General features: G+C 39.3%; 1 protein-coding gene across 2 annotated transcripts; it reads left to right on the top strand.

The window, feature by feature from the left end:
* The first annotated feature begins 6,602 nt into the window (after window positions 1-6,602).
* LOC149847620 (uncharacterized) lies at window positions 6,603-17,062 on the top strand. 2 transcript variants are annotated; one of them, XM_089999099.1, is made up of 7 exons: window positions 6,603-6,799; window positions 12,763-12,841; window positions 13,412-13,496; window positions 13,980-14,156; window positions 15,510-15,608; window positions 15,693-15,938; window positions 16,508-17,062. In XM_089999099.1, exons 3-7 carry the CDS (start codon window positions 13,431-13,433, stop codon window positions 16,742-16,744), a joined length of 825 nt encoding a protein of 274 aa, XP_089855225.1. In that variant the 5' UTR covers window positions 6,603-6,799; window positions 12,763-12,841; window positions 13,412-13,430; the 3' UTR covers window positions 16,745-17,062. The 2 variants fall into 2 exon arrangements, with proteins under 2 accessions (XP_089855225.1, XP_089854561.1); XM_089998435.1 differs by lacking the exon at window positions 12,763-12,841.
* Window positions 17,063-23,349: the final 6,287 nt, after the last annotated feature.

The raw sequence follows: 23,349 nt of genomic DNA, 5'->3' as shown, positions 1-23,349 counted from the left end.
TTATATCCAATTCAGAGAATGGAATTGAATCTTGGATCTAAATCAGAATCCAAGAAGTGAATACTGAATCTCAGATGTTAGATTATAATCTGAATTCAGAAATTGATTGAATTGACCTTCTAAATGGATCAGAAGGTGGATGCAGACTGAAATGGATCTGAAATGGTTTAATTGGATCCTGGATATCTGATAAGATATTTCAGGTTTCAAAGATTAAATTAGACTCTGGATATGAATTTCTGAATGAATCAGATGAAAAATCCAGGTTTGGGAAGAAATTAGATACCAGATCCAGCATCAAATCTAATATCCGAATTGAAATGGATCAGATCTTGAATATTGATAAGATATTAGATGAAGAAATTGATCCGAGTCTGAATTGGAACTTGTCCTAGTTCAAAAAAATGTCAGAAACAGTGTCCTAAAGAATTTTGTATTTTTTTATTTTCGCCCTGCAGGGGTAAAAACACAGTACAAAACTGGTCTGAACTAATTTGAACTGGATTGATATTGGAATAAACTAAATCTGAAGCCAGTTATACTCAGTTAAACTAAATTTAGAGTCAGAACACTAGCTCAACCGACTGGAGTCAGCTCGATTTGGATTGAATCGAGCTAAAATGAGCTCTGATTATACATATATTTTTGGATGTATTTCATACTAAAATATGCATGATTTCATGAGAAAATGTATTAAAAACCCATATTTATGCTAGTTTTGAGTAAATGTGCTAAAATAATTAAAAAATAGAAAATGCTTGAAAATTAGTATTATTTTGCAATTTAGGGTATATTTTAATTAATGTTTGTCGTTAATGTAGTATTGTTAGTTTAAAAAAATAAAATAAAAATAAAATAGAGTTAGTTAAATATATTTTTTTCAAAACATATTTAAAAAGAAGGTGTCCTAAATATTTTTTAGGAGAGCTTTAATGGAATTTTTGATAAATATTAGAACCTTTGATGAAAAAAATAAAAAAATTGATAACCACTTACCGAATTCTTTTTAAGCATGGTGAAAGAAGGAAATCGAGTCTTCCCCCTTGGTGCCAAAGCTTTCTCTTCTTCCCCTTCTCCACCGCCGGACCCTTCTTCCCTCTGTCTTCCCTCTCTTTCCCTTATCTTCTTCTCCTCACTCTTTCCCTTTCTTTCTCTCTGATGGAGGCATCCAGCTACGGCGATGGCGTGAGGGAGAAGTCCAATTTCTCTCCTAACCCCTCTAGTTCACGGTAAGCAATCTCTTTTCATCTTCATCTTCTCAATTCTGTATATAGTTGAGATTAGTTAATTCTGAAAAAGAAAAATGAAAAAAAAAGTATAATCGGATGTTGATTTCTGCATTTGTTTCCCTGTTTTTCGTTTTGCTCATCTCTAGATTTGTTTCATTCTTTTCATGCCATGATTTGATTTCTTGTTTTGTTAATTTTGATTCCCGTTTTCATCATCCCTATTACATTTCTGTTATCATGTTTGATTCATCTTGTTTTCATTCATAGTTTCCCTGTATGCATCTTAAATTTCATCGCATATGTTTTAATCACCTCATTTCCTGTTTTGATTTTTAGTATAGATCTGCATTTGTGTTTTTTTAGTATAATTTGTAGTATCGTAGTCTTTAATTTCCTGTTTTACTGTTTCTTTCTTTCATTTTCCAGTTTCTTCATTTAGTCAATTGCCTGTTTCTTCGTGTAATGATCGATCAATTAATTTCCTATTTTTTTATCATTCAGTTTTCCTATTGTCATTTCAACAATTTCTTGTTTGATTCCATTGCCTCATGATTTCCTGTTTTCAATCTACGATTTCTTCCTGTTTTGTATTCCTTGATTTTCTATTTTTCAATTAAGTCATTTCCTGTTTTTACATTCATTTTTCAGATTTTTTTTACATTCATTTCCTTTTCATTTTGCCAAATTCCTATTTTTTAAAAAATTTAGTAAATTCCTATTTTATGCATTTTCTAATTTTCTGTTTTGCAACCTTCGATTTTTGTTCTTACATTTCATTTTCAATTTTTTTCAATTCATTTCCTGTTCTTCATTCAGTTTTTCATGTCTTTTCATTCATCGCATGTTCTTGTTTTCTGAAATTTTTAATTTTCTTTTTCTTCATTCAGTAATTTTCTGTGTTACAAATCATTTAATTCCTATTTTACAAGTGATTTTCCTGTTTTTCTGTTTTTTATTATTTCCTGTTTTTTTTTACAAGTCATTTATAGTTGGTTTTTCCTTTCATTTTCCAGTTTTTAATTCATTTCCTATTTTCTTCTTTAAAATTCCTATTTCCATTCTTTTCATTTCCTATTCCTGTTTTCTCTAATTTTCTTCATTCCTTGTTTTTACTAAATAATCATTTTCTAATTGCATACTCATTCTCTAATTTCCTGTTTTGATTTCATATGCTTTCGTAAGTAGTACTTTACTATTAGATATTAGTTAATTGGGTATTAGTTAGTTGTTAGTTAAGTAAGATAATTAGCATTTGTAATTAGTTTGTAATTAGTAATTAGTAATTAGTTAGTTAGATTTAATGAGACATCAATTTCATTTTGTCATTTAGATTTCTTGCATAATTTCCTTCGTATTTTTAGCATTTATCTAGTTTAGTATAATTTCTACTTTTATTTCGTGTTCTTTTGACTTGTGCAAGATCACACATGAGTGGAGCGGAAGTGACCGAGTGACACAAAAGCATAAGAGTAGAAGGATTTTCTTTGTTTTTATTTTAGAATTAAGAATTTAATTCTGGGTTTGTAAATAAAGTCTTTTAAACCCTCTGCGTAGGGTATTCATTCAGTGTAATAGCCAAGTAATTTACTTTTCTTTATACTTTTTATTTTTGGCAATAAAGCATAGTTAGTTGCTTGTTTGAATACGAAATATTTCCGTTCCCTGAGTTTGACCCGATCTTTTTCACTAGTGAGAACCGGTTTTTATTATTTGATGTTTGGTTTTCACATGTTATTCATTTAAAAATCTTTGCAAAAACTACAACTTCATCAAAAAGACATCAAGCTCAAATGAGTTGAAACAAAAGTTTAAGTGACTTTGAACTGGAACCAAGTTGTTCGAACTTCTAGTGAACTTAGATTAGACTCACTGGGATGAGATCTAATGGATTTGACTGACTCGAAGACAGTTTGGTTAAGATTCAAGATAAAATGAGCTTATTTCGCCTGAAATGAGCTAAATTAGCTGAAATGGTCAGAAATGATCAGGATTCGCTCATCGTAAGCTCAGAGGAGCTAGAAATGACAGGCATTCTGACTTTTCTGAACTTGAGATGAGTTTGGTTAAACCTAACTGACGAAAGGTCTAAGGGTGACTCGAGAATAAAATGGTATTTTACTGGCCGAACGAGGTAGACTGACCTTTGGACTGGAGTAGACCTACAGGTGAGACTCGATACTGCCTTGCAGGAGTTTGGCATCTGAGAAAAGAGATGTCCGGAATGGACTTAAAAAATTTGGGGTGTTTACACCACCTCCCCGTGCCGCCTTACATAACAATATATTTGCTTCTGCCTTTTGCTTGTAACATTATTTGTTCTTTGTTCACTCTCAATTACTTGTGAAAGGGAGAGAAGGTGAAGAACTGAAAGTAGAGGCATCTGGCATTCTGATTCTTCAGCTTCTTTTGTTACTTACTGTAGTATGTGTTATTGTTTCCTTTTTCTTTTCCTTCTCTTCCTGTATGGACCTGTTATTGTGTTTGAGGGATCTTGTACGAGTTTCTGTTCACGTCTCCCATGCTCTTCATGTCTTATAATCTTTAGTGTTTCTTTATGCTTGTGTTTCAAATTGTGCTGCCTTAGGTTCGGAATTCGGCATATATAAATATAAACTTTCGCTTTCACTTCACTAATCTAATCACTCTGCTCTCTCGTCGCCATGTTTATCCTTTTTTTATGGTTTTCGTCACTTTATGCTTTAAAATTTCACGTCTATAACCCTATCGATATGGTATACATGGTCCGTTTATGGCAACATCACTAGATTCCAACTTGCAGGCAGGTTTTTCCACAATTCAAAATTTACAACCGCAAATTAATCCAAATTTTTTATTTAAAAACATTTTTCTGTTGAAAAAATACAACCCAAGCATTGGTAGCAAATTAACAAATCGACCACATTGAAGCATCTGCGGTATCTGATCCACACCTATGACTACGAGATCCCAGGCCACTTTATGGTCTCCACCTACAATATATAGTTTGTGGTGTTGAAGAGAAGGCCAACTCAAGAGTCCTAATGTCGGCAGTTAGAAAGTCTTTTTCTGGGGATGGCTTTGAGGTTCTCATCAGCCTCTGGCTTCAATTTTACAGATTAGATGTCATGAACAACCAACAAGCTAATCGCCAGATTCTCATGATTTTTCCTGCACGTAACTAGCTTGCAGATTAGCATGTAGACGTGATGAGTATGCAGAATATGATTCATAATATTGTAATACCCGACGTAAGGCCTTTTCTCAAGGTGGTTTGTTTTTTGTTGGTGGAAGATCAAATCAAAGTGAGAGAGAGAGAGTGTGTCCTCATTTTAAGCCTAATAAGGAGGGACAAACATGTTTTGGAGAGAGTGATGAGAAAGAAATGAAATTGCTTGATGTTATGGTAATGAGAGAGAGAGAGCAGTTATAAGTGATAATTAATTTTTTAAAAACTTATGTTCATTGCAAGTTACTTTTTTTTTTCATGAAAACTTTATGCAAAAACTCTTACAAATTTTTAATTACCTTTTCAATTCACATGACAAGAATGTCAATTAAAACAAAGTTATAAAGCATCCAATTTTTGCACTTGATACCTTGGGTTATGCTTTTATAATACTTAAGATTTAGGATAGATAGGGGTTTCAACAGGTCATGTATGACCGAGTTCCCATCCATACGGAATTTGTCAGGGTCATAAGGGTTTGGTAATAAAGGAAGGGATGCAATTAGCTATTTGGGTAAAACTCATGAGATCTGAATAGTATACGGATCTGTGTATGGTTTATGAGGTTTCATATCAAACCCGATCGAGTCTGATCTGAGTTTCGTTGATGCAATTTTTGCATGTAAAAAAATGTCTAAAAATGTTATTTTATTCGAATTGGACCAGGTCTGATTCACATAATCCTTATCAGACCCAAGTATGGTTTTTCCTGTGAAAGGTCGGATCTGGTACTAGGCTACGAGCTCCTCCTATCACATTCCGTTCAAGACCCGCCCATTTCTGCCAGAGGTCTGAGCAGTTGACACCCTTAGAAATAGGTCTTCGTCGGATGTAGGGGTGTCAACCGGCCTGGTTTACCCGGACCCAACCTGAACCAAACCCTATAGAGTCCGGGTATGGTGATAAATAAGAAGACCCGATTAACACCCATGTTCTGACCCAAAGGTCCAATTAATACATGGACCTGGTTATAGTTTGTGAAATTTTATACTAGACCCAGACCTGACCCGAGTTCCGATTAAGACACAATTTTCAATGTAAAAATGATAAAAAAAATGGTTTTACCGGGTACAGTCCGGGTTTGGTTCATGTAGTTCTTATCGGGTCTGGGTATAGTTTTTCTTATAGTTAACCCGATTAGACCTGGATACGGACCAGATACCATACCCGAGTCTGGTTCTACCTGGGTCTGAACCAAACCCAATCCGTTGACACCCCTAGTCGGATGAAGCAATCCTTCCTGCGGACAACATGGTGCATCAATGCCTTGGTTTCACGTGTATGAATAAACATGCATAATGGAAATCCCCATAAAGGATCCTTTCATATCTATCGTCATATCGACCTTGAGATCACATTATTGTAAGGTTGTTTTGATCGACCCATTGGATGTGAATGTGATCTATGTGCGCTTAGTAAAACTTGCGTTCAAAGTGCTGTAATCCCAGCTTGTGTGCAAAGATTCTGATACGGTACGGCCATTCAGAAAACTACTCTAAAAACATAAAAAGAATTATGATTTAAAAAGAAGATCCAAAATCCCACAAGGGCCCCACTCAGCTGCTAGGAACAACTTCTGAATGTCACAAGTTCGAAACTCACCAGTGACGTCCTTTGCAGAAAGGTAAAAGCTGATTGCGCTTTTCAGTGGGCAGAGGGTGTTACTATTCCTTTTTTTAAAGGCAAGCTGGGGTTAGGCATAGCCCACCCGTTATTATTCAACATATCACTAGGGTTTGAACCTGCAACGTCTCGGAAGGAGGAGACGTGGACTGACAGCTCCTACCAACCACGCGGAGCGATTTGGATACGACGTTGGATCCCGGCCATGTGCCTAGTTCGGGCATCCTACCCTATCCAAGTTGCACAGGTTAGGAGCATGGTGGAATACTAATAGAATCCAGTTGCATTGTCTTTGCGCCATCAAGTTCCCGAGCAAGATATAATTATTTCCGTTTTCATAAAATTTCCAATAGAGTAATTCTTCCCTAATATAAGATGGTAATTCTTCCCTATCTTGACCAACGGGGCTCTAGGAGCTGTCAGTGTACGTTTCCCAGTGGTACGATTGAATAATAACTGGTGGGGTCTGCCTAATCCCAGCCTTGCCTTTCAAAAAATAAATCTTCCCTATCTTGCTGTAAGCCTGTAACTGGTAGCGGTAGGGGCTCTGCTCTCCACATGATTTATACCTTTCCAATTCCAGGTCGCCCCCTCTCGACTCTAATAGTCCCTTTGCTTCTGCCGGCCGTCTGTAGCACTGTTCCTTCGTTGTTCGGTTCTCTCTCTCTCTCTCTCTCTCCATTACGTGTGAATAGGATGAAGAAGATTTGAAAGTTGAGGCCGTCTGTAGCACTGTTCCTTGGTATGGTTTGCCTTTCTCTTCCTTTTCCTTTTCCCCTCTCTTCCTTTACAGGTTTTATTGTGTTTTAAGGGATCTTAGACGAGGTTCTGGCTACGCGTACGCCTCCCGTACTCTCCATGCCTTGCAAATTTTTCTTTTTCTTAGTGCTTGCCTTTGACAATGTTGTGTTTTCACTTCATTGATTTACTCATTTTGATCTCTCTTTTGTTGCCCTGTTTTATATACGAGGAGCTGCAAACTTCAAACAATGCACCTGTGCGGACCAACGTACTCCGCGCGATATATAAAATTAAAACGAGAAAAAGGGCTTTGGCCGCCATCAAGGACCCTTTTGCACGCACCATTGGCTGTTTGCGTTACATCTCTCTCTCTCTCTCTCTCTCTCTCTCTCTCTCTCTCTCTCTCTCTCTCTCTGATAGTAGATTTCCAAGGCTACTGTTTGCATTGATCAGACTTGTTCCAAAAGGGTCTCTGCGGGACCCTATTAATTTCCCTTCCTTCGTAAGTGCAGCCCCTCTTTCCTTTCTTTCTTTTCCCCTCTATTGCTAATTAATGTCATCTATCCTTAGAACCAATTAGGAAGGCGGAGTGTAATTTGGCTCTCCAATTCATCTCTCCATAGAAAATGGCTGTCTGATTGCCTAAATATCTCCAGCAGTAAAGAATGGATTCTTGTCCCTATTGTTAGAGATATTGAAACGTCTGGGACTCCTCCAGAGAAGGCCACGGTTGATCAGGAGTCCCTGTCAAGGTCGACTTTTTTCCCTCAGATTGCCTTTAACTGTCAGGGAAAGCCAAACTTATGGGAGTCCTGCTGGATTGAAGTCTATCCAGCACAATACTTGTAAATGTGGACAGGTTCATGATAAGTCCACAAGAGATAGAGATAAGGTTTTGGGTTTCCCTCATTGTAATGCATCTGTACAATCTTACAATCTGATTACACTGAACCTCTTCAAGTTCAGTATCTAAATAATGAATAGATGCCTCTGTGCTTTCCATGGATGTAGGTTGGTTCTCAACCGAACCACGTTAATTCCTGAGCAAGTTTGTTTTCTTTCATAGTATCAGAGGCAGACGTGTCATCAATGGTGTCTGAAGGTTCGAAGGCAGTTCAATATGGTATGTTCAGTGCTCTAAACACACTTCATCATTTTCTGTCCATCAAATTGACGGCAGAAAATTATCTTATTTGGGAATCTCAGTTCATTCCCATATTGAATGCCTATGATATGTTAGGCTATGTGGACTGATCGAAACCTGCTCCTCAGAAAGTCGGTGTTAACTCTCCAGACCTCAATCCTAAATATGTTGAATTGATGAGGCATGACCAACTTCTTCTTAGTTGGATCATATCTTCCTTGACTGAACCAATCCTCAGTCAAATAATAGGTCTGTCTACATCATATGATGTGTGGGAAGCTTTAAAGCAGTGAATTTTGCAACTTAAGTCTTAGTTGCAAGACCTAAAGAGGGGATCCAAATCCATTGATGAATATATCCAAAGAGCAAAAGCTATTGCTCATCAGTTCTCCGTTGCTTCAAGGCCTGTAAATGATGAAGATCTTGTTATGCAAATTTTGAAGGGTCTTTCAAGTGAATATGCCTCATTCAAAGTCTCCATAGAGACTAGATCTGACCCTGTTACTTTGAGTCTGTTGCACAGTTTGTTACTTGTTCAAGAGGCACATCTTGCGAATCTTGAAGAGATTTCTGGTGAATTGGTCATGCCCTTTGTTAACATGACTTCCAAGCAATTTGATGGAAGTCAAGATAAAAATCAAGGATTCAGAGGGCGACAGAACAGAGGGAACTATCAAAATCGTGGTAGAGGAAGGAATAATGGTGGTCATTTTAACAACTATAACAGGAATAATGGTGTACATTTTAACAACTATGGGTTCAATGGAAACCGTGTTGTTTGCCAGCTATGTGATCAGGTTGGCCACATTGCTCAGCAGTGTCGGCAAAACTTAAATCGATCAAATGTTCCAAATGTCTATCATGCTGCAGTGGTGACTTCTGAAAGTTCTATTGCCAGTGGTGATAATTGGCAGCCTCATTCAGGGGCCACACATCATGTGACTAGTGACCTGAATAATTTATCAGTTCATTCAGAATATCAAGGTCCAGATTTGGTTCGTATTAGGGATGGTTCAGGTTTGGCTATATCTCATATTGGTTCTTCCTCTATTTTGAAGTTAAACGATGTGTTGCATGTTCCTAAGATTTCCCGTAACCTGTTATTTGACCATAGATTTTTCAGGGATAATAATGTTATTTTTGAGTTTCACCTGAATGTTATGTGAAGGATCTAACATCGGGGAAAACCTTTCTTCAAGGAACAAGTAAGCAAGGCATGTATCAGGTGCACTTGAAGAGAAGAGCTATTCCAAAGACTCTAGTGGGGGAAAGGACATCTGTTGACGTTCGGCATAAGAGGCTAGGCCATCCAGCATTTAAAGTAGTTCAGCAAGTTATACATAAGCTCGGTTTGCCAGTTTTGGATTCAGTTTATAATTCGGTGTGTAGAGCATGTCAACAGGGAAAAGTCATCACCTTCCATTTGATAATGCCAGCAATAAAGTTGAAGGACCATTGGATATTATTTTTTCTAATGTGTGGGGACTAGCTCCTGTTGCTAGTACTCTTGGTTTCAGATACTATGTTTCCTTTATTGATGCTTATTCTAAATACACATGGATTTATATGATTAAAAATAAGTCCAATGTTTTGGAAATATTCAAACTTTTTAAGTTGCATGTTGAAACTATTGTGGAAAGAAAAATTAAATATATCCACTCAGATTGGGGAGGATAATATCAAGCACTATCTAAATTCTTGAGTTCATGCAGCATTGGACATTGAATTTCATGTCCACATACTCATGAACAAAACGGTGTTGCTGAAAGGAAACATAGGTATATTGTTAGACTGGTTTAACCTTGATGGCTCGAGTAGGTATTGCCTCAAAATATTGGAATTATCCTTTATCTACTATTGTTTATCTCATAAACTGAATTCCTCCGAAAACCGTTAGTTATGTCTCTCCTTAAAAAATTGTTTAAAACTGAACTTAATTATAAGTTTCTTAAGGTTTTTGGATGTGCGTGCTTTTCCTGTCTGGAACCATGTAGACATCACAAACTGAATTATAAATCAGATGAATCTGTTTTCCTAAGCTATGCAGGCTTTTACTGGAAAAGTTTTTATTTTGAGCCATGTTTTTTATGAGAACAAATTTCCTTGTGTCAATCCCATTAAACCGACTAAGTCACTGAATATGCCTGATAAGTCTGTTCCAGTCATTGTGGTCCCTCAAAACTGGATACACAGTGAAATCTCCCCTGAAAATTCGGTAGACACTCAAGTCATCCCTAATGTGGTTGGTCATGTCCAACCCAGTGACAATAATGAAAACTTAGACTGTGTTGCCCATTCACCTCAACTTGATAATCATCCCATTAAGCCTGAGTCAATTTCTATCCCTTCTCTATCCCATCAAGAAGATCTTCCTCAGTTGTCTCTACCTATTCGAACCCATCACATGGTCACCAAGCTTCAAGATGGAACATGGAAATCCAAGTCCTATCTGTCTACCTTGTATTTGGTTCCCATTGCCTTATTAACTACCCTTCTTAATGACGTAGAACCCATTAGTTTCAAGTTTGCCAATCAAGACCCTAGGTGGCATGATTCTGTGCAAATGAAAATTTAAGCCTTAAAGAAGAATCACACTTGGGAATTAGTTCCTGCAAAGAAAGATCAGCATGTTATTTGATGCAAATGGATATCTAAAATCAAGAGGAGAGCAGATGGTTCATTGGAGAGGTACAAAGTCAGTTTAGTACCCAAAGGCTACATTAAAAAAGAAGGTTTGGATTATTTTGAGATGTTCAATCCGGTTATAAAACCAACCACTATCAGAACAATGGTTTCCTTGGCAATCAGTAATAGGTGGATGATTCACCAACTTGATGTGAATAATGCTTTCTTGAATGGACATCTTTCAGAGATTGTTTTCATGGATCAATCCCATGAGTTTGAAGATCCAAAACAGTCAAATCATGTTTGCTTATTGAAGAGAGCTCTTTATGGTCTAAAGCAAGTTCCCAAAGTCTGGTTCTTGTCTTAGCTCTTTTTTAAAATCTCTGGATTTTAAGGACTCCAAAACTGACACTTCTCTATTTATTTTTCATAAGAATCAGTTGAAATTGTATGTTTTGGTTTATGTGGATGATATTATAGTAATTGAGAATTCCTCTAGTCATGTGCAATGGATCATTGATAAAATGAGTGCAGAATTTGCTCTAAATGACTAGGGAGATTTACATTTTTTCTTGGGCATTGAAGTTATTCATACTCTTGAAGGTCTTCTCCTATGCCAACGAAAATATATTTTCGATCTCTTAAATCGGGATGGCATGACAGGAGCTAAGCCCAACTCTACTCCTATGGTTCTATCTCCCTCTTTGGCTTCTGGTATAAGGGAACCTATGGAAGACCAAACTATATGCCGTAGCATAGTTGGAGCGTTGCAATATGCTACCATGACTCATCTAGATGTTGCACATGTAGTAAATAAAGTATGTCAATTCATGCATGCACCAACTAAGGATCATTGGTCTGCAGTAAAACATATTTTGAGATACCTCAAGGGAACTATCCATTATGGTCTTTTGATAAGACCCTCAGCCTCCTTAGCCTTATCAGCATTTTCAAATGCAGATTGGGCAGGATACCCAGATGATAGAAAGTCGATTGGTGGATATGCTATTTTTTTGGGTCAAAATCTAGTTTTGTGAAGCTCCAATAAACAAACCACTGTGTCAAGGTCCAGTATTGAAGCTGAGTATAGGGCCCTAGCCAATACTGCAGCAATGGTTACATGGATGCACTTTCTTCTCAAAGAGCTTGACATCAAAATGGAAAATACTCCCACATTATGGTGTGACAATGTAGAGGCTACTTATTTGGAGTTTCACCATATCTATCACATCAGATGCAAACACATTGAAATTGACATTCATTTTGTGAGAGAAAAGCCATTAAATATATCTCTAGCAAAGATCAGGTGGCTGATACTTTTACAAAGCCTTTGTCCAAACAAAGATTTTGTGGTCTCTGTTACAAGCTCAACGTCCTTCCTGTGCCATTGCACTTGAGGTGGGCTGTTAAAGATATTGAAACATTTGGGACTCCTCCGGAGAAGGCCACAGATGATCAGTAATCCCCTGTCAAGTAGGGATGGTAGTGGATCGGGGGAAAACGGGGCCCCGCCATGCCCCATTTGGACAGGGGATGAAGGGCATGAAACAGGGATGGAGGCGGGGATGAAGGTTAAAATCCATCCCCGTGCGGGGATGGAGGCGGGGATGGACTTACGCTTTCCCCGCTCCGCCCTGCTCCCAATCCTTCTAAGGGATGACAATAGACCGAGGGGAAATGGGGCCCTGCCCTGCCTCGCCCCCGTTTGGACTGGGGATGGAGGACATTAAACGGGGATGGAGGCGGGGTGGAGGTTAAAATCCATCCCCATGTGGTGATGGAGGTTCGGATTTTGAGAAGGGGCGGTGGTGGAGACCTTGTCCCCCGCCCCTGCCCCGCGGTCCATTGCCATCCCTACTGTCAAGGTCGACTTCTTCCCCTCAGACTGCCTTAGCTTTCAAGGAAAGCCAAACTGATGGGAGTCTTGCTGGATTGAAGTCTATCCAGCAAAATGTGGACAGGTTCATGATAAGTCCACAAGAGATAGAGATAAGGTTTTGGGTTTCCCTCATTGTAATGCATCTGTAACTGAACCTCTTCAAGTTCAGTATCTAAATAATGAATAGATGCCTCTGCACCTCTCTCATGATTTTGAGAGAGAGAGAGAGTGCTTTCCGTGGAATCGTGGATTTAGGTTGGTTCTCAACCGAACCACGTTAATGCATGTGTAAGTTTGTTTTCTTTCACCTATGTAGGTCAGAGCCCAACAGGCTGCAAACGAACACAACGGCATCATTCTATGTAACATCAACGACGGGCATAAGCGCTTCTACAGTAAGCTTGCTTCTTACGGTTTCTCTTTTTGGGTATAACCCCAATAATGATGATGGTACCCACCTACCCTGCTACCTAAGAGTTTCTCGGATAGAGGCTCTGCAAAAAATTGTCAGCTTCCCTTTGGTTTTCTGGGAATGGCTTTGAGGTTCTCCCCATCCCTATCTCTTCAATTTTGCGGCTTAGATGTCGTGAACAACCGACAAGCCGACTATGTCCCGAGTGCAACTTTGGTGGAAGCTCGATTCAAGGGTCCCATATCTGGTGAGGCCTTGGTATGCTCCCCATGCCATATCCTAGCAATATAGACCTTCTATTTCCATCTGTTGATATTGATTTATTCCAGCCCCGGCTTGCTTTGCAGTACCATAGGCTAAGCATGTGTAAGCTAAGTAGCAGCAGTCGTAGACCTCAGAGTCCACAAATGTGCTCCAATCTCTTCTAAATCAGTTAAAGCTTGTGTTGCGGATCGTTAGAGACACTTCACATCACCTCTGTGTCTTGGTTAGTGTAATTCTGCTTTAATTGGGACGGACAAGCCATCTTATTCCTTGATAAAAAATGCCGCAGGTTGGACACCATTTTAACGATGTTTCGTAGAAAGCCTGGTGATCATGTCTATCAGCCGCATGATTCTACACTGCAGCAAGGAAAGGTAACGCCAATTATTTAGCATGAACTGTACATTGGTTGTATGCTGTATACATCATCCGCCATATATGGTATCAGTTGAGAATTTATGATCAGATTTACATAACTTTTTAGCTTTTGTTAATGTAAAATATCACCTGTAACACACTTCAGTTCTCTTATCCAACAAAGCATAGTTCATATCTGAATGCCTAACAAAATTCCCATCTCTCTCTCTCTCTCTCTCTCTCTCTCTCTCAAACCATTTATTTTCAGTCTCTGGTGATGTGGATATAATGGCAGTATCGGGCACATACTAAGTCTGCTTCAACCTTTGCAATTCTTGATACATTAATATACTACTAGACATAGAACTGCTCTTTCTGTTGGCTACAATCTTGGTTAATTTAGGTTTCATTAGTGCAGAGCTTACTAGTATACTAGATTACTTTGTGTCATTTAGGCTTATTCCGACTGTCCACATGTGCGGTTTTTATACAACAAGCAGGTCAATGAGCTTAGAGCTGCAATAGGACCATTATCTGGACGAAGTCTAAAGTTTTGCACTGATGCATGCTTGAAAAGATACTTGGAAGCGCGCAACTGGAATGTCGAAAAGGCCAAAAGGATGTTGGAGGAGACATTGAAGTGGAGGTTAACATACAAACCAGAGGAAATCCAATGGGTAAAGTTACATTATCATGAGCCTTCCTTTTCCAGACTTCAACACAGACACAGTTTCAAAAACTTGTGTTTGATTGGCCATAAATATTAAAATAGTAGAATATCAGAAAAATATAATTGTTGTTTTAGGGCATGGTGTTGCTTGCTCATATTTGTCTTCTTTCATGTGTGAAAATGTGTTTTGTTGTATGCGGAACAAATGGTGGCAACACCTACTTTCCCATCCCTAGATTTGGACATCCTTGAGGGACAGCATGATGATGCTTTATGTTAGTAATTTTTATCAAGCTTCTCTATTGATAATCTGATCATTGCTCTTTGCAGAACTGCTAGAATACATGATACTGGTGGAGAGGTAAAAAAGGATTAATGGTATTCTTAATACGCATAAAATTCTCCATCTGTCTATTCCTTTCTACTGGCATGGTTATACACTAATATATGCCTAGCCAACATGTTTCAAACCATCTGCTTGAGATGCCTTCTACCGAAAGTGTTTATTGTGAACTTTTTGTTCAAATAACAATTAAAGTGAAGCAGGGTCATCAACAACCATTTGTTCAAATAACAATTAAAGTGAATCAGGGTCATCAACAACCAATCTCTATGATAAACAGTTCCATTTTGCAAATTCTTTATTACGGGTACTTCCTACAAAGGATTAGACTAATGATGTATACAATACTTGAATTAGTGGTGGAGTTGCTACATAGTTGGTTCTCATCCTTCATTAAGTGCATCTATCGACAACAAGATCACCTGAATGCCTTGACATTTTATGTTAAAAAATCATATCCTTTCCCAACTGCTCTAGTTTGAAATCTAAACCACGATACATTCTTATACTTTCTGCATTTATTTTTTGTACATTATTACTGCTGCCACTGAATGCGCACTTGTGTTTATGTCGGTAGTCTTGGAAGCAATTGCTGCAGTGGAATAACAAGGTCATTTAATTGGTTACCCATCACATTGAACATTGAAGAAGACGTCTAAGAAATTATTACCCCCTGATGAAGCTATTGACTGCTTCTTAATCTTTATTAATCTTTTCCATCTAAATTCATTAACTGCAATAATCTGGTTATGGTCATCCGTTAGGGAAAAAAAAGGAAAGAAAAGGAAATGCTTCCAATGACTTGATAAGAAACCCGTGATTGAATCTCCAAACACGTAATTATACCTTTTCATACCTTCAGTGTACAAATATGGTTTCTTTTATCCAGGTCTCATACTCTGCATCTCAGTTTGCAGCATCTTCTCTTTAATTGTAACAGGTTCTTAACGGTTAATTGATAAGTGAACAATAGTTTATACTTTAATTAGTGTTTGAAATATTCTGAACTTCTTTCAGCATGAGGTTGCCACTGAAGGGGAAACAGGAAAATTATATAGGGCTGATTTTCGTGATAAACAGGGAAGGAGCGTCCTTGTAATGAGACCAGGACTGCAGGTTGTTGCTGATCTTTGTCAGCTATTTTATTTGTGACAGCAATAAAAATGCACATTTCTGAAGTTCAGCTTCTAATCTATGCAGAACACATGGTCACACGGAAATCAACTACGCCACCTGGTTTATATTCTAGAGAATACGAGTTTCAATTTACCAGAAGGGCAAGAGCAGATGGTCTGGTTGATCGACTTCAGTGGGTGGTCACTTTTGAACAGCACACCCATCAAGACTGCTCGCGAAACTACCAACATCTTGCAAAATCACTATCCTGAGAAACTTGCAGTAGGATTTCTGCATAATCCTCCAAAGATCTTTGAAACATTCTGGAAGGTTAGCTGAATATCACCTCTTATATACTGCTCTAATCTATATCAGGATACAGTAATGATGGTACACCCTCTTTTTTGGAACTGCTAATAGTATCCAGAATTTTTAGATAATCTTCTATCATAATATAGCCTCCTTTATGTTATGTAAAATTTTCAGAGATTCTGAAAAAGAGAAAGTACTGTTTTTTAAGCTCATTGTCGTACTGCATGAGTTTGCAAAAATGAATGGGTATGCTATGAAAAATCATGGGCCTGTTAATTTCACAAATTATTATTGATACTTGTGCGATTTGAAGATCATATGGGGCACTGTCCTCGAGTATAAATCTTGGATACAGTCATGCGTGCCTTTAATCAGTTTGCAAAAATGAACAGGTATGCTATGAAAAATCATGGGCCTGTTAATTTCACAAATTATTATTGATACTTTTTTGTGTGATTTGGAGATCATATGGGGCACTGTCCTCGAGTATAAATCTTAGATAGTCATTCATGACTTTAATCATTGAAACTGTTTTAAACGGCTTCAGTTATCTTACCAACTCATTCCTTTCCAATTTGGCTATGCAGGTTGTCCGGCACTTTCTCGATCCCAAGACCTCTCAAAAAGTGAAATTTGTGTACTCTAAGAATGGTGAGAGTTCTGAGCTTATGCGACAGGCCTTCGACATTGAAACTCTTTCAACAATATTTGGTGGAAGGAATCCTTCCAAGTATGACCACGTGGAATACTCCAAGCAGATGGCCATGGATGATGTCAAAGCAGCTCTGTTTTGGGGTTTCAGTGATACAACTGGAGGAGGCTAATGGCCACTCCGTAGGAGAGACGAACCCACGAAATCAAGTGCAGTGCTCCACCTGCCATCTGATTGACCGACGTTGCAGACAAGCACACCTCCAGCGTGCATGGCAATTTCATCGGTATCAAGGCTACACATCTGGATGATGATCCAAGGTTCTTCTTCCCTAGATAGCTTTTCTCCCTGTTGCACTTCTAGTACAAAAGCTAATCGTATGGGAACAATTACAATTTACTTCGTGTTGGCTTTTGATTATGTTACCGTCCTAACAGTTAGAGAACCCTTGTTAGTTTTAGCGAATTCCTGCTGCTTTGATATTCAATGTTCATAAGTCCTCTCTCTCTCTCTCTCTCAAAAATTTGAATAGGAAGCCTCTCAATTCGGGGTTGCTTAGCATACAGGTGAAGTTAATACTCCACACAAACCCAGTTATTGGTTATATTGGCAGCTCCAAGTCAACCCTAACCCGACCCGTGGACAGCCCTAGTAGCATCTGACTTTTGAACAGGTGGTCCGGCTCCAGGTTTGGTCTTTGTCACAAAGATTCACCACTGGAGACACACTCAAAATGGCATGTCTATGTGACATAGGATGTCGTTATGAACTTATGATACTGTGGCATTAGATCAGCTAAATAAAACATTGATTTTTACAATATAAAGGTAGTATCACGGGCACAAAAATTTTGTGAGCTTGTGTGGCGCCTGACTGCTCAGTCTAACTAGCATATAACAGCGAAAGGCCTTGCACAAACTCTTTTTTGTGTGTTGAATTGATTATTGGCACTGTCCACCACCCCGTGCACATCTGCCTATTGGCACTGTGCACCACCTCATGTGAAGCTGCCTAAGTGGAAGTTTGGCCTCAAGCATCGCTCCATGCAAATTCCCTGGGCCAAGCCACTGTCTCTGTGCATCTTAAGTGATGATGAATGCACAAAGGGGTCATCATCTAAGTTCCTCCAGACCACAACCAAAATTCAATAACAATGTCACACCTCTCAAGCTAAGACGCAACCTCCTGAAAGTGTCACCCATGAAGGCCTTGTAGATATGTCAACGGATGGGAGAAGGTTATTCTCATGACTGCCCAGTCTTGCGATAAGTTGATAGCTTATACGTCATAGCAAGCAACGCTACCCAAATTGCTCATTGGCGCCTAGGCATTAACTCACCTAGCCCCACATCACCATACGTGGTTGGGAACACTTATAGTGATCCTTGGAGGAATTAGCCTTAACCCACACGCACCCCCTAATGACCAAATGTTGTGCGTGGGATATCTCATCGAAGTTGAAAGGTCCTTAATCAAATTTTCAAAAGCAACATCTGATCTGCTAGCATACTGCTTAACCAAACAATGCTCCATGTCTATGATATCATACATCATCGCATCAATGACGATATCGTTGTCCATTGCATGTCATCTCGTTCTTACACTCAAATGCATTTTTCGCTCAATGGAGCTGAACATCGTGCTTGCCACGTTCCAACAAGCTTGGTCTGGGACATTCTCCTTCACCCAAGTCATTGTCGTCCTTGACAATGTTGGTGCATGTAAGAACAATCTTCACTTCTAATCGTCAGTTTTCCTTCGCACTTTAGCTTTGGTTTTTCTTTTCTTTCATCCTTATCAACTTGTCTTTCTTTTACTTTAGAAAATCCAACTTTACAACAGAGCTCTCAACATCATGAGCGACAGCCAAGCTTCTCCTTGTGTTGCCCTCAACTCAATGAGCGAGAGCCGAGCTTCACCTCACGTTGCCCTCAACACCTATGCACGACAACAGAGCTTCACCTAGTACTGCCCTTGTCACTTTAGGCACCCCAAACCTAAGGCATGCCTTGCGCCCATACAAAGATATGTCCAGTGCCTCTCCTAGGCACCTGAACTTCCAATTCATAGTGCATCATTTACTGGCCTTAACCCACCATCATCGCAATTGTCAACACAACAAGTTTCATACCTCGATGCACCTCAAGTCACTTCAACAATAGTCCTTTGCTTCCTCGAACAACCGAGCATTCTTTGCTCGTGAAACCCCAGTATAGTCTCAAACTTAAGCAAGTCATCCTTGCCCGCAGAGCAAACTTGTTGACTTTTTATTCCTCTTGGGTGCTTCCATTCCAACCAAAGGCACTCATGGCTTGTCAAAGGGGCACTTCAAACCTTGGGGCACCTTCCTGGCCCCAACCAAGAGCACTTATACCCTTGCCTAGGCACTTTTGGCCTATCCAATAGGCAATTCCAGCCCAACATGGTCCTCTATTAAGGCAAACAAGAGGCCACCAGGAGGTCTGCTCCTCTAAAGACAACTGCTCATGCGGTTTTCTTCTCGGTTCACGACATAAACTTATCTTCAAATTGCAACTATCTATGTTTATACCACCCCCACAGTGGTTCTCCACAATGGTCTTCTTGGTCACTCATCCAATAGAGGCACCTATTGGCCCAACAATGCAACTCTCTTCCTCAAAGTCAACACGTTGAAACTCTCTTCTCAGAGCAAGCAAACACATTCTCATAGGAACCAAACCGATGAACCAAGAACGATGGCCTCTTGCCACTTCAACGAACTGTGTCCTATCCCAATCCAAGACTTGAATCGTACTACAGCCCGACCTAGGCGAAATTGAGGAGGATTCCTGACAATAAAGGACCAACATTAACGAGCATGCTGCTCAAGGTGGGCACTCCGCAAACACACAAACTTCATCGTCCTATGCATAGATATTTTTACTTCATGCATCCACCATCTCGCTCGATCATTTTGGGAGAGAACTTACAAGTCTCATTGAGTCTCTCTTACTCAAAGGTGCAAATCCATCCGCCTGAATAATCAAGGGTGCATGTTTTGCATCGTACACAAAGCAAACATGGTAGGAATCAACCACACTGGCTTACCCATGTTCTCTTATCCAACGGAGCAATAACCTTGCACTTATACTTACCATCGATAAGATGTCCCATACCATCCTGCCAATAACTTGCTTCTACACTTGGTTCACCATGCTTCAGCTGCATACATGGGATAAACCAACTTCTTGGACTCATCCAATGAACATTTCCTCTTTCAGCGTCGAACGGACCCAAAGGCATGGTCACAATGAATCTTTTTTCTCTGATACAATTTGTACGGACAAAAATTTTTTGTGAGCTCATGCAACATCAAACTGCCCAGGTTAGATAGCCTAACAGCCAAAGGCTTCACACAAACTCTTTTTTATGTGCCAAATTCATCATTGGCACTGCACATCACCCCATGCACAACTGCCTAAGCAAAAGTTTGGCATCACGCATCACCCCATGCGAACTGCTTGGACCAAGCCACTAATTCCACGCATCTTCCTTAAGTGCACCGCCACCGTGCATCAATGAATGTATAAAGGGGTTATCTTCCAAGTTCCCAGAGGGGGAGACACTCAAGCCCCTTCAAACCACAACCAAAATCCAACAACAACATCGCACCTCTCAGGCTAAGACGCAACCTCCTAAAAGCATCACCCAGGAAGGCCTTGCAAATATGTCAACGAACGAGAGAAGGTTATTCTCATGACTGCTCAGCCTTGCAACCAGTTGATAGCTTATACTTCATAGAAAGCAACGCTACCTAAATTTCTCACTGACGCCTAGGCATTCACTTGCCTAGCCACGCGTCACCTTACATGGTTGGAAACACCTAAGGTGATCCTTAGGGGAATTAGCACTAACCCACATGCACCCCCTAGTGACCAAACACTATGCGTGAGATATCTCGTCCAAGTTGATGTTGAACTCCTAAACTAATTTTGATGATTACAAAACTCTCCAAGGACTAATTATTTAACCTCAAGTGTGCAATGATTTGAATTTTCTTACAATGCTCTGTTAAATATTATATTTTAGTTGTAAATATCTTCCTAAAAATGCTAAAAGATTACGCCATTACAATGATGCTTTTTTTAGATATTCACAACTTCTTAATGAAGAAGTGTCTACCCTTGAGTAGCAAGAGTCTACCCCTAAATATGTTCAAAATCAACTGTCAAAGCATCTTATAAAGGCACATATGAGTCGACCCTTAAACCAAAGAGTCGACTGTTGAAGAATTGAACATATCAAGGCTCAAAGCATCAAAGAGTCGACCCTCAAGAAAAAGAGACAACTATTAAAGATGAAGAGTCGACTCCCTGTGAAGCATAAAGACATACTATGCTCTAAACAGTCGATCCTCAGTATGAAGAGTCGACTCTTAAAGAGAGTTGATTCACCAAAAGGATCAGTCGACACTCTTAAAGAACAATTGACCCTCAGGGAACTAAAGCTTTAAAAGAGTCGACCCTCTTAAAGAACAGCCGACTCTCAGGCAATCAAATGCATAAACATTGACTGAGCAACTATGAGTCAACTTTCAAAATCAAGAGTTGACTCTTAGGGTGAAAATAGTCGACTCCTTTGATTTATTATAAATGACAGAGTTTGAAAAAGAAAAAGAAGAGTCGACCTTCGGGTAGAAGAATCGATCGTAGGGGATACAAAGTCGACCCCTGTGTGTTCAGAGTCGACTCTTGCATTTATCAGATGGATTCCAATGGTCATAAAGACGTTTGATGTTGCACTTTTTCGTACCCATCACTTCCCTAACGAATCTAAATCTTCTCTTAGTATAAAATCAAGATGGAGGACCACTATAGAAAGAGAAAAATCAAACACATCCTCAAGAAGATCAAGATTCAAAGCTCTCAAGTGTTCAAAAGCTCTCCAACAAAGATTTCATTGATTTTTTACTCTTGTGTTGGAATCTCTTAGGGCTTTTTGTTTTGGGTTTTACTCACCCATATTCTCACTGTATTGAGATTGTAATTTCTATAAAAAGTAATCTTTTCAACCTCATTTATGTTGATAGCTTTTGGGTTGAGCTATGGTGAGCTGGGAAAGGTCATGTTGGGTTTCACAAACACTGTGAAACTTGTGTATTAGTTACTAGCACTATGAAGCTAGTGGTTTAGTGGAGCAAGGGCACTGCCAAGAGGACGTAGGCCATAGTTGGTCCGAATCTCTATAAATCTTGTGTCGTGTTTGCTTGTTCTCTTTACTTTTGCACTGCTTCTTTTGATTTATAGGTCTCCATTTGTGTGAGGAACAAAAAGTTTTTAGAACTCAATTCCAAGGTTGTTAAATGCGATGAGGCGAAGCGAGGCGTTGAGCCTGCGCTTCGCCTCTGAGGCGTACGCCTCAGGTACTGAGGCGTACGCCTCTCACAACTGGTATGGAAGTGAAGCGGTGGGAGGGGAGGCAGTAGGAGAAAGACCACGCGCCCAACCGGTACGGAAACGAGGGATATGCCGGTGGTCGGAGAAGACTGAGCAGCACAGCAACTCCGGTGGTCGGTGGTCACAACTGGTTGAAGGTTGATGAGGGGAAATTTGTGCATCACAACAATGCCTCAGTACCTTGAGCGTGTGCCTCACCTCTGAGGCGTACACCTCTCACAACACTGCTCAATTCACCCCCTTCTTGGGTGTTTCACCATACTGGGACTCAACAGACGAGTCTTTAAGCAAATCTCCAAAGGCATTATCCTCTGATCCGTTGACATACCGCTTAACCAAATAATGCTCCACGTATGTGTCATCACACACAGTCATATCAATGGTGATACCGTTGTTCATCGCATGTCATGCTACCACCGCACATCACCGATAGCCCAACGGATACTGCTTGTTCCTAGACACGATGCACTTTTTACTCAATGAAGCTCAACACCGCGCTTGCCACATTCCAACAAGCTTGGTCTGGGACAAGTAGAATGGGTCTACTTATACTTATGGTGTAGACACTCCAATTTTGACCATTAGAATATTGGGTAAATTAGATATTGAATTGGATTTCAAAAGCAAGATGTTTCATGTCTCATATAAAGTAAATTTATGTCTAACAACATTTTTTTTTACCTTCAAAGCATCATTCTTAATATTTTTTAACCAAAAAAAGGTTTAACTACAAAGTCTTAGCTTTCAAACATGACAAAAATCAGGTTGATCTAGCATCGGAGTAGAAAGTTAAAAACAAAACAAAGTGGCTTGAAAACTCTTGTTTTTCAAGTAAGGTCATTCTAAGTGCATATTTGACTACCAAGACGATGGAATTAGGTTTTACACTTAAAAAAAAGAATTAGAGGATGTTGGTTTTCCAATACACTAAACCGTACACAATCTACCATGTGAATTGGGAGTTACAGTCAAAACAAGTTAACCTATTATAACTAATCTAAAACGTGACCCCATTTCAAATAAAAAGATCCAAATATTCCAAATTCAATCCATAGGAAGCCTCAACAACGCCTATCTAAAATATTTTCTCCTTAATTATCTTACCTTCTAGATTTTGAAAACCTCGAAGATCTATCATATCCAACCTACCAAGTCCTTACGAAAATCAATTATAGCCAATCAAGATTAACCATGTAGCTCCAACCAATCACGCAATGACATGTCAAGTTCCTAGTCTATCAGAAACAGTTAGATCTCAATGTTTTGGCCTTACATCCAATTAACTTATGCATACAATCAAATTAAAAATCTTAAATAAGGACCTAGACCTCTCTCTCGGCATCTAGACCTTGAGTTTAAA

This window comes from Nuphar pumila, chromosome 1 (assembly GCF_984573655.1).
Source record: "Nuphar pumila chromosome 1, dmNupPumi1.hap1.1, whole genome shotgun sequence".
Taxonomy (NCBI): Eukaryota; Viridiplantae; Streptophyta; class Magnoliopsida; order Nymphaeales; family Nymphaeaceae; genus Nuphar; species Nuphar pumila.
The sequence above is the reverse complement of the archived record's forward strand: the minus strand, read 5'-3'. Positions and strand labels throughout refer to the sequence as shown.

Bases quoted from the DNA above. Each gene is read 5' to 3' on its own strand.
- LOC149847620 (XM_089998435.1), top strand. From the start codon at position 13,431: ATGTTTCGTAGAAAGCCTGGTGATCATGTCTATCAGCCGCATGATTCT. The intron at 13,497-13,979 runs GTAACGCCAATT...TACAACAAGCAG, and splicing joins CTACACTGCAGCAAGGAAAG to GTCAATGAGCTTAGAGCTGC. The intron at 15,939-16,507 runs GTTAGCTGAATA...TTGGCTATGCAG, and splicing joins TCTTTGAAACATTCTGGAAG to GTTGTCCGGCACTTTCTCGA.